General features: G+C 34.9%; 1 protein-coding gene across 5 annotated transcripts in view; it reads left to right on the top strand.

Annotated features, from left to right (window-relative positions):
• Positions 1-12,188, top strand: part of CLHC1 (clathrin heavy chain linker domain containing 1) — a 36,136-nt gene that overhangs the window by 3,504 nt on the left and 20,444 nt on the right. The window contains exons 2-7 of one of the 5 annotated variants that reach the window (XM_068564935.1): positions 1,783-2,036; positions 5,954-6,141; positions 8,906-9,036; positions 10,583-10,784; positions 10,900-11,012; positions 11,404-11,488. In XM_068564935.1, the coding sequence (XP_068421036.1) occupies positions 1,860-2,036; positions 5,954-6,141; positions 8,906-9,036; positions 10,583-10,784; positions 10,900-11,012; positions 11,404-11,488 (896 nt within the window). In that variant the 5' untranslated portion in view covers positions 1,783-1,859. Of the gene's footprint in view, positions 1-1,782; positions 2,037-4,014; positions 4,042-5,937; positions 6,142-8,905; positions 9,037-10,582; positions 10,785-10,899; positions 11,013-11,403; positions 11,489-12,188 lie in introns of those variants that run through there. The other 4 variants (XM_068564938.1, XM_068564939.1, XM_068564937.1 and 1 more) reach the window with 4 other exon arrangements.

Here is a 12,188-nt window from a genome sequence, read left to right as displayed (position 1 = left end):
GGAAGCCACTGGTGTTCAGATGTGACCACCCATTCCCCAGTGATCACACCCATTCCTTCCTCCTTTGACTTTTATCTTTTACTATCTGAAATTACATTTTTTTTTTTTTTTTTTTTCCCCATCTGCGCTGCTCGGCTTGCAAAATCTTAGTTCCCCGACCTGGGATTGAACTGGGTCCACGGCAATGAAAGCGCTGAGCCCTAACCACTGGACCGCCAGGGAATTCCCGGAAATTACATTATTTATAGTCTGTCTCCCTTAATAGATCGTAAGCTCCAAGGAGCCAGGGACTTATCTTATTTATAACTGTATTATGCACTGGAGTGGGGAAGGATAATGGGGAATGCTGAATCTCTAGCTGTAAAACAATGCCTGGCACTTAATAGACACTCAGTAAATATTGGTTGAATGAATGAACAAAGAAATTGATTTCTTATTTGGGAAAACTGTTGATCCATTTATGGATTATTGCTTTGTTGGAACTACTTTATGTTCACTTATAAATTGATTTCTCATTATCCAGTTCATCAATATAAAGATAAATTAGGTCTTTTAAACTTTGAAATTATTTTGGTGTCTCCTTCCTCCAATATGTGGCTTATGGGCAGTATTTATTGGCCATATATGTTATTTTAGATAACTAAGTATCAATTATATTGCCAAAACACGGTAAAATTGATTTAGGCATTTATTCTTCACAGCATTATTTATAATAGTGAAAATATCCAACAGGTGGGGAATGGTTAAGTAAGTTATTGTGTATCATACCATGAAGTACTATGCAATCATTAGAAGTCATGTTTTTGAAAACTATAATATTTAACAACATGGAAAACTGCTTTTAATATTAAGTGAAAAAAATAGGATACAAAACTGAGTATAGAGTGTGATCCTAGTTTTTATAATTATAAGCATTGGAAGGAAATACCCCATATTAAGTAGTCATTATTTTTTGGTGGTGGGATTCTGGATGATTTTTGGTTGTTCATTAATTTTCCAAATTTGGTTTATATTTTCCAGATTTTATACCATGAGTATAAACTTCTGTGATGGGAATGAGGGGAGTTACAATGTTTTACCTTGCCACACATTTTTAAGCAAATCATGGGTTCTGTTTAATGTTGATGTGAATAGATCTCAGGAACCAACTTTTGTATCCAACTCTAGTTGGATAATAATTCTTTACTAAAAGGGCAGTGAATTATAGCTGCTTGAAAACCTCACTCAGAAAGGTACAGTTTGTTATCTTTGACATCACTGATGTACAGATTTTAGCAGAAGTCCTGACTTCTTACTTTTCAGTTAGTACGTTCATAGTAAAGATAAGAATTATAATAAAATTCATCATAAAAATAAATTCATGAATTATTTATAGCTATTGTGTGTTAGATAACTGTGACTGGGCCAGGTAGGTACATGCGTAGAGGAGTATTTGACCTTGTTTGCTTCATCAGGAGGCCTCCAAACTAGTTTTCCCACATGAAACAAATAAAATGCTAATAAACCTGTTAGAAAGTGTTGAGTTAAAGAAACCATTCAATCATATGATACATATACTTGTTTAGTAAGAAATGAGTTCTTTATTGACTAGTATTCTATCCCAGAGGTATAGTATAGCACATGGTAGTAGAATGATCAGACCTTTTAATTCATAGGTTGAAATATTTATTTCAGAGATCCATGAGACTTTTTTTTTCTGAAACAAATAGACGTTTTATTTAGATCAATGTTTGACTTAATTTATTTTAAGCTTTAGATTAATTGATGGTCTTTTTCTTTCAGGCTTATCAAAGTTTTGGCTTTGTTGCAAAAGCAAGTCAAGACTTTTCTCTGGTGAACAGGTGTGCAGACTGTGACATATGTCCGTCCAAGAAATAAATAAACATGCAGTTCTCCCTCCTATCATTAGTAGAAGTGACAAGGAATTTTTGGAAAGAATGCAAAGATACATAATTACAGAAACTGAAAGAGTGGGCTGTAATGAGGAAGGACCTGCTGATGAATATTACATCATATACCGAAATGTTTTTGATAAGGTATCATAATGCTTTAAGACAACAGAGTTTTTATGTAGTAGAAATGGTCTATCTTGACAACTAATATTCCTGCCTTAGTAACACCACTGCTTGTTTGAGTACATTCCATTTGTCAGTTTTGAGAAGTTCATCCAATTTGTCAGAAAGGGATGAATGGGGAAAATGCAATGCTGGATTTATATTACTAGACAGTTAATGAGTGTTTCAGTTATTGTAGCTTAAGTGCAGGCTATCAGTTTTTGAACAACAACCTAGCTGTGCCCTCTAATATCATTTTGACCTTCCATCTCAAATCATTATCTGATTTGTTAGGAATTGGGCTGTAAGCACGAACCTGGTAGTTCTTTGTCGTTTTGGGTTGGTTTGTGGTATAATTAAAATCTTGGTTTAGATTTGATCTAGCATATTAAATTGAGACTCCTTGTAGATTAGAGGTCTAGACAGGCACGGTAAACAAGGGGTTTAACTGCACTGAATGTTGGAAATATGGAGGTCAGAAAATGCTGCAGCTTTATGTAACATTTGATTTTGCTTTTCAAGGTTTTAGAAATACCTGCTTGTCCTTAAAAACAATTGCAATATGGCCACCGATCCTCATTTTTTTATCTCACTTTTTTTTTTACCCACGTTAGATGCCCTGACAGTAAAATCAGTGAAGTCAGCACTATTTCCTCCTTACCTAGAAGAAGTAATTACTTATGTGAAGACTTCTGTAAACTATTGGTCTCTGAGTAAAACAGCCATAGGCAAAATAGGAACTCAGTGTTTTGTTTAAATTTTAAACATTACACACTGAGTCTTATTTCTCCTCTAAATAAAAATATAGTGCCTCACTCTAAGGAAAAGTGAACACAAAGTTGTGATATATACCTACAAGTGGAATTAAGAAAATGGATGCATATCCATAAAAGTATAAAATGGAAAAAAAGAATCTTTTCTTCCTTTTAAGTCATCTGGAAAATCTGTCTTTTGGAACTGGTACACTGGCAGGTTAGCTTCGTTTTATAAGTTGTTACGATCAATGAAATTGTTTTGGTGTTTTAGTCATTAAGGAATGTATTAGGTGAATATTTAAAGGTAGTGAAGGTAGTGTATTGAATAGGTTTTATAAATATCAGGAATCATGCTGAGAATCTACTTGTGTGAAATCAGCAAAGGAAAATTATCATAATTGTAACATACTTATCTTTGCATGTCCAAATGCTAACACTTGTCAGAAGTTTTCTTACATGAAGAGCTCTCTGCTTTAAATTAGTATAGTTATAGTGAAGTCATTTTGGAGGAGCTTTGGTAAATTTAATTCTTAGAGAAAAGACATGGGATTAAATAAAAGATAATTTCTGTATCTTTAGTCCTTTTCTCCCTACCCCCCAGGATTTCCATTTGGACTGTTTGTACATTGTACAGTTATAAATTGTACATTTGTACACTGTGAAGTATCCTATTCTTCAGGACTGAGAGGGGAATCTGAAATAGAAATCATTTGGTACTTAGAGAAACTTTTATTCTAGCTTCTCAATAAGATAATCTGCCTTTCCATTTTCATGTTATTCTAACACATTTGATTGTTAATAAACTATTAATGCCTGCCTTCTCTAATCTTCCTTCTCTCTTGGAAGGATCTGGTTGGGCAAAAGATGAAAGTGTCAGCTTGCATCTCTGAGTACTTAGAACCAGAGAACAAATACCAAATTCTGTTTAAAATCAAAGATAGAGGATTTGGCCTAGAGAACCATGCCTAAATCAAAGCAAGGAGGACCTGAGGCTGTGTAACAAGAGTTGAGGGTACGTTGCAGAGAGAGCCAAGGACTTAGTAAGCAAAGAAAACCAAAGCTAGGAAGAGTGAGCTTCAACAGATATGGGTGAATTATGGAGGTAATTGGACTCCGGAAAGTGACTAGCCTTTTGCATCCTGGTAGCATGTTGTACAAATCGTGTATATTTGTGTGTAGGTGCTGAGGTGGAATGGATACCATTCCTCTTCTCCCTCAGATCCCTGTACCTGGTAAGGATGGCTCTGTTTTGGGGGGGGTTAATGGAAACCTTAATACTGGAGTCTGAAACTTGAATCCCTAGAGGCCAAGAAGGTCATATAAAAGAGTTAAGTGGACTGGCTTTAACAGAATAAGGAATCATAGGGACTGTGGTAAAATGAAAAACCAGTCCAATCTAAAGCTCCAGCTGATTACTGCCATTAAGGAATGGGGGTTCCACGTTGGTAGATTTTTCAGTTTTCAAGAGAAGCTGAAAATTTGGGTTTTGGATGAAATTTCCTAAATTTTAAAAAATTTTGTGGACCTAGCAAAACTGTTCTACCACTGGCATACAAGTTTCCCTCCTTTAATGCATTTTCTGTGCATTCTTAAAGATTCCTATGGGTGTTCTGAAATCTACTTCTTCTAGCAAACCCATATGGGAGCTGATCATGATGTTACTACAAGTCTGTTTTCTATCCATTAACATATCTGAGTTGTCTTGAACTGTTGCAGCACATCGTAGAGGCTTGTGGAGTGGAGGATGGCCAGGAACCGTGGGGTATTTAATTTGGAAGACCCAGATTAATGACCTCTATTTTACTGAAAGTTGCTGGGTGGCAGTCCTTTGGGTGGATAAGTAGTATGGTCATGTCAAAAAGATGACCAGTATCTCCCATTCAGATATCCTTTCCTGGTGCTTGGCATTGATCAGTTATCTCCTTATACCATTTTTTTTTTTTTGGCCGCATGGCTTGCAGGATCTCAGTTCCTCTACCAGGGATTGAACCCGGACCACGGCAGTGAAAGCATCGAATCCTAACCACTAGACCACCAGGGAACTCCCCTCCTTATACCATTTCTTGATAGACCAGATGTCTTCCTGGATAATTTTTTGTAGGTATTTTCTAGCTAACAGTGCGATATACCAGAGACTAGAGATGTAGTAAGGGTAGAAAGCGTAATAGTATCTTTCAGAGAAAACTGTAGATTGATCACATCTATTCTTCATATGCCTCAACACCTTCTGAAATCCTTGTGAGCAGAATTTGGCAACCATGAATTATTTTTAACTTTTTGTTTTTCAACTTCTTTAAAGTGCTCCTTAGTTATTATTGTTTTTTTGTATGGGTAATGCCTACACAAGATTAACCAGGAAAAAAGAAAGAAAGAAAAGAAAAGAAAAAGAACCAATAAGAAGAGTATACAGTGGAAAGTCTGGTCCTTCTCATCTTAGACCCTACTTCCCTTTCCTTCTCTGTAGGTTTCTATTTTATTCTATTATCGATCCAGAGATATTATGTAGGTTTCCTTCTCTGTAGGTTTCTGTTTTCCTTTCCTTCTCTGTAAGTTTCTATTCTCTTCCATTATCATTCCAGAGATATTATGTACTTAAACACCATTGTAAACTATGAATGTAAGGTATGAAGGGTTTTCTCCAGTTGCACTTGACATCTTGGGATTAGAAATGCAGTTTGGTAATTGAGAGTATTGATCAGCTAGTAGGAGCAGATGGGTTAGAAAAACAGGGAAGTGAAGGGAGTCCAGGATTTTAAGGTCTGAATGAAGTCAGAGACTAGACTTGGAGGTAATGAGGGACGATATGTAATAGTATTTAAGAAATCCAGAATTGGGATAATTAGATCTGGTATTGGTTTTATCTGAACTCATATAATGTATGTGTTAATTCCTAGTAGAGCAAAAAACATGTGTGTTTTTTTTTCCTCTCTCATATTTAAGCTCACAGAATTGTAATGATTCACAAAGAGCATATATTCAGTAACAATTAACTGTCTTTAATAGTCAGTGGTATTTGCATATGAATGCAAGCTCAAATTTGTAAAATTTTAGATTTCTAATTGCCCATCATGTTTCATTAAAAAAAAAATCTATAATCTATATTTGCAAGTCTTTTGATCCATTTCTAGAAAAATCATATTTTAGGTAATAGAGTATGTCACTGCATACAAATCCATTCTTACTTCAATCAAAAAAGAATACGATGCCTTTATTGAGACAATAAAGAAAAGCCGAAGAACTGCATTTTATCTTCATGGAAAACTTAAAGTTTTGGCAGGAGAGCCCACAGCATTGGTATATCATAGGAAAAGAATAACTCAACTTCAAGCAAAGTAAGTATATTAGTAAGTAGCCCAAAAGGTGATAATTGTTACTTGGTTATATTAACTAGCCATTGTAACTATAACCAGTGGTTCTTAGTCTTTTTCGATTTCAATTTTATTTTAAAGCCATGTTTTTATGTTACCCTTCCTATTGAAATTACTATATTTTTACTTGAAAAATAATACTAATTCTGTTTGAGAATTTTATAATATCTCTTAGGATAATTGGAGGCACATTGTAGTATCATAAAATGAGGGATACAGATAATTGCTCCAGGTGATTTCTTGCATGGAAGGTTTAATAGTACAATTTCATGATTACCATCTGCAATAGAGCACTTAATGCTCTGATGCACAAAGGTAAATAACCTACTGGGAGAGGATAAAATGCTCACTCTTGTTAAGTAGTCTCAGATTTTCAGTGTTCCATTTGGTAGTTGATGGGTAAATTATTCTTATAGATAATTTCAAGTCAACCTGGAAAATTATGTAAAATTTGACCTCCATTTCTGGTAATGTGGCTTGCTAGATGTTGGGATAGATCTTCCTATTGGGGCAATATGCTACATAAGATTGTAAAAAAATTTTTTTCCAAAAGTAACAGGAAGCTGACAGGGTAGTGACAGAAATATTAAGGCAAAATCATAACAGATGACAAAAGATAGAGAAGCACTAAAGCTTCTTTGACCCTGAAAGCATTTATTAAAACTAGTGACCATAACCTTTAGTTTTTAGTCTGTGGCACAGGGGTACAAAAGACAGAGCCCAGGATCTATCTGCCCAAGGGGTGTAGTCTACTGGGAAATCCTCCCCATATAAAGCTGGGATGATAAAGGGCTGCACCCTTGAAGAGTGAACAAGAGGTAAACTGCTCCACCTTTGAGGACTGCATGGAAAATTGCCTTCTGCTTAGCAGACTGCTAACAGGTCCAGGGCTTATTTTGGGGGTGATGAAATGTTCTGGAACTAGAAATGGTAGTATTTGCACAACTCTTTGAATATGCTAAAATTCACTGAATTGTGTACTTTACAAGGGTGAATTTTAAGGTATACGAACTATATTTCCATAAAGCTATTATAAAAAAAGACATGGAGGACAGAGTGAGAAAGTTATATTATTATGTCTAATCACAACTCAAAGAGAAGAGAATATGGGACAGACAGTATTTGAAGAGAACATGACTGAGAATTTTCTAGAACTGGTGAAAGATATCAATTCACAGATTCTGGAAGACCAAAGAATCCCATTGTAAGTAATAAGAAATACTCAACTAGATTTACTGTAGTGAAATTGTCAAAGATAAAGAGATCATAAAAGTAGCTGTGGATAGGAGCAATGACTGGATACCTTCTCATCCATGTTGTAGCATGTATTGGAGCTTAATTCCTTTTTATGGCTGAATAATATTCCATTGTATGTATGTACCATATTTCATCTACTTATCAGTTGATGGATACTTGAGTTTTTTCCACCTTTGGCTATTGTGACTTGTGCCACCATGAACATTCGTGTACAAGTATCTGTTTGAGTCCCTGCTTTCAATTTTTTCGAAAGTCTGTTTACTTTTAACACGTCTTTCTTCCTAAAGCATAACTATTTGGATGAAAGCCAAGGATATTTTATTTCCACAGTCCCTCTTTCATAAATACTGCAAGCTCCTACTCTGAGCCATCTGTAGTTACCAAGAACTCTATATAGTAATCAGACCTGGGTAGCGGTTATCTACTGACAAACTTGTTTTTAATTTGCCAAAAATCCTGTAACATTTATGTAGCTAACTGATTTTAATCTATTATTTCCTCCCTGGACCAAAATATTGGTGATAAACTAGGAAGTAAATTTCAAATAATGCTTAAAAGAAGTTTTTATTTACTTCTTGGTCTTTAAAACCTCCTTTTCTGGATGAACTCACTTTTATCTCAAAATGCTATCATTCCTCTAGCTCTAGAATCAAAATTAATAGAGTAGGTTGAATAATGGTCCCCAAAGAAATAGGTCCTAATCCTGGAAATGTTACTTTATTTGGAAAAAGGGTCTTTGCAGATATGATTACATTAAGGATCTTGAGCTAGGGAGATTATCTTGGATTATCCAGGTGGGTCCAAAATACCATCACAAGTGTCCTTATACAGAGAGGTAGAGGGAGCATTGACACAAACACACGGGGAGAAAGCATCATGACCTCAGGGGCAGAGATTGAAGTGATGCAGCCACAGAAGGCCGGCAGCCCTCGGAAGCTGGAGGAGGCAAGGAATGGATGTTCCCCTAGAGCTTCTAGAGGAAGCACAATCCTAAAAACACAAATTTTGGCCCAGTGATACTAATACTGGACTTCTGGCCTCCAGAACTGTGAAAGAACGGATTTCTGCTGTTTTAAGCCACCAAGTTTGTGGTAATTTGTTATAGCAGCCACAGGAAACTAATACGATTACTTAACAAAAATAATTTTTAAATTGCAAAGGTAATTTTCAACTAAAGGGAATAGACATAGTATTTTGTGGCCAGATTATTATGTTTAACACTTACAAATTTCCAATAAGGTTACGAATCATAGACAGTATAAGATTTTACTGATACTTTGAAAGAAAATTGTTCCTCACTTGTGTGGTTAGTTAACTTCCTAGGCATTTTTTTGTAAACTTCCGTCTACGTTCATAACGGTAAAAAATGATAATTAGCCCAATTAAAGTAATAATTTAACCTGTTTTACTTTGAATTGTATGATTAAATAATTCATTGAAAGAAACATAAAAAAGCCTTTCTGTTTTTCAGGATGAGGCTTATTGAAAATAATTCCTCCAAGATTCAATTGCAAATAGATGAAATGAAACAACTTAGGGCAGAGTATGACACAAAAGAACAATATTGTATTTTCTGCAAAGATTCTTCAAAACCTATTCCAGGTACAGAATTTTGTTTAAAATATTTGACAGAAATTCCAACTGTTTCCAGTTACACAAATTAATGTATATGTGTTACCATGTATATATCTTCCAAGTATACCAGGACTTTAGCCAGACTTTACAAACAGCTTTAGTCTGGCCTCTAGGTACATACAAGGGAATGAGAAAACTTAAACAACCCTAAACGACTAAAAGAGTTCCAGTCTGGCTGGATTATATAAAGTATAGTACAGTGGCTCTTAAAGTGTGGTTCCTTCATCAACATCAGCATTACCTGGGAACTTGTTAGAAATGCAAATTTTTTGGTTCCGCTGCAGATTTACTCTGTCAGAAATTCCAGGGATGGGAGTCGGGGTCGGGTGGTGGAGCCCAGCAGTCAGTGGTTTAACAAGTTCTCCAGGTTATTCTGATGCATTTTATAAAGTTTGAGAACCCATGGAATATGTGAAAAAACTGTGGTACGTTCCTCATTTTCAGCCAAGCCACATTTTAAGAAATTGGAGTATATCCTGGAATTCCTCCAGAATATTGAGAGATTTGTATGATGAATGGATAGAGGAATTGCAAATATACATCCTGGAGTAAAGAAAGACTTTGAGAATAGATAACTGTATTCAAAACTTTTCAAAATTCCAACTAGTGTTTATCCAGAGGCAGAATCAATAAGTGGAAATTTTAGGAAGTCAGATTTGGTTTCAATGGAAGAAGCTATGTCTTGAGATAATGAGCTACCCCACACCAGAGGATTTTAACTGAGGTTGAATGATCATCCTATGATTGGTTGAAGCAGGGACTAGATTCACTTTCAAGTATAAAATTATGACTAGCAGACTACAAATAAGATACATATGAATAAGTACAAAATAGCTGACGAATTGATTAAATGCTGAAGGGATTCAGGGTGTAAGGGAATGATTGAAATTGGTTAGGGTTAATCCAGGGGGGTTTCTTGAAGAGAATTTTGAGGTGTGCCTTTAAAGGCAACAATTGGTCTGAATGAGAATGAAAGTCATTTGAAGTGTGTGTGTATGTGGGGGGCAGTTATGAATAATGAATAGAGGGGACAATGAACAAGGGAGAAAAGACTGAAGATTTGGCAAGCATTTATAAACTTTGCATTGGAGAGAATAAACAGATTACCCTGGGGTTAGTTGTAGTAGACTAATGGAAGGTTTGGTTAGGGAAAAATCATTGAACAGGAATCCTGAATTATTAGGCAGAAGTTCTTGGTGTTACTGAATAAGATTGATATTTAAGGGTTTGCAAGATGTGGTGATGCGATCATTAAAATTTTTTTTCTTAAAATGTTAAGGTTTGGACAATCAGTCTTCACTAAGTCTTCATTGATGGTTTGCTTAAAACTACCAGCCATTTAGAAATGTATGCTAATTCTGTTTATGTTCAATAATCTTCAAGTGCATGCTACAGTTTCTTAATTATTTCTTAACGTAGTCAACCATCTGACCTATTGTGCTAAGACTTGCTGTTTGAGCACAAGAGTCCCACACATGGCTTGGCTTGTTTGATTTGTTCCCTTTTCCCTTAGGCATGACTCTCCAAGAATCTGTCAGTTTAGATGCTCTCACTAAATACTTGAAACATCTTGAAGATAAATATGCAGAAACTGAGCAACTTATGTCAAAAAAATATTTACCAGCTCAGAGGAAGGCAGATTTAGATGAGGAAATGATTGTGGTGTTAGAACGGCGAGATTTAGCTGAAAATCTGAACAATGAATTACAGTTTCGGTATGAAAGTTGAATATATATTTTTTATAGTTTGAAGCTTTTATTTGTGTTTATTTTAATATTCCACTATTTGATTTTAGGTTCAGTATATTGTTAATGTTTTTTATCTTTATAGTCATCAAAGACTGCAGATTATTTCACAGGCACTTACTTTGTGGGTAAAATCTGATATGAGCAGATCATTTCAAGACTTCATGGAGCACATTCAGAAAAATAAAGATTTACACGGTAAATGATCTATATTTTTTAATTAACATGAATAATGGAAAACATTTTATTTTTCCCCAGAAAGCTAAAGAATGGGGATTTTCCTAGGCTGAGTTTAAAGAAAGTAAAAATGTACTTACTTCTGTTAGGTCTCTGTTACCCTGTGGGCTTCTTCCTTCAACAGCTGACAAATAATCGGTAAAGAGTAGACTTGGTTAGCCAAGGAGAGAATACCTGAAAATGTACCTGAAAATAAGGAAGAAAGGGATGGGGAAGCTACTCAATTTAGGAAGAGGTTGGTGCTATTAGAAACTATAGCATTAAGTTGTTGGTATTAAACATTTATATGTTTGTTATTTTCTATTGATTGATAACCTTAAATGTCATCCAGTGGTGCTTTCCATATTTACAGGTGAACAAGACATTGTTGAAGAACTACTTGAAGATGACCCAGGCAAGGCAAAAGAAGCGGAAATTTTGCTATACTACGTTGAAAGGCAAATATTTTAAAAGCTTTTTGATGGTCCTTGTTAAGATATTATAGCATTTATTTAATATTTATTTAGCATCTTTTTGAGCTGTAGTCTCTAGCTTTTGTATTTTAAAATTCTACTCTGGTAGACAAATTAGCAAATAAGCTAGAATTTTAAAAAATAGATTCTTTGTGGAAAAAATACCAGATTGATAGTCTAGGAGATTTTTCAGAGCATATAGGTGGATTGTAGTGTTAAGTTTTATTTTTATATTTTATATTTTTTATTTATTTTTTTCTGACCTTCTTGTGTCAGATTATCCTAGCCAATTTAGTCCTTTTTTTCTCATTATTTCCATCCTATGACAGATTAGGAAGGCATATTTCCTCCTAATACTTATTAAATTATTATATATATTTTATAGTAGAGGCTTAGAGATCTAAGACTTTATTCTTTAAGAGGTTAATTCATAGGCTATGAGGCCAGTATGTAGTGAACATATGTAATATTCCTAGTCTTCTATGTTAAACAGTTTTCAACTGTTGATTTGCTTGTTGATATGGTACAAAAAAGGGGTAAAGATCATTTTGAGGGGCACCAAAGCCTGGATTATTTCCTTACACCCTATGCTTCTCTAAGTCTATCAGCTTCAGGTATGAGAGATAAACCCTGGTTGAGGTTAAAAGTTTTATGTATTTTGCTTAATGTTACTTTGGTGTTTTTC

The sequence above is a fragment of the Eschrichtius robustus genome, chromosome 15 (genome assembly GCF_028021215.1).
Source record: "Eschrichtius robustus isolate mEscRob2 chromosome 15, mEscRob2.pri, whole genome shotgun sequence".
Lineage (NCBI taxonomy): Eukaryota > Metazoa > Chordata > Mammalia > Artiodactyla > Eschrichtiidae > Eschrichtius > Eschrichtius robustus.
Note: the sequence above shows the minus strand (reverse complement) of the source record. Positions and strands in the feature narration are given on the sequence as shown.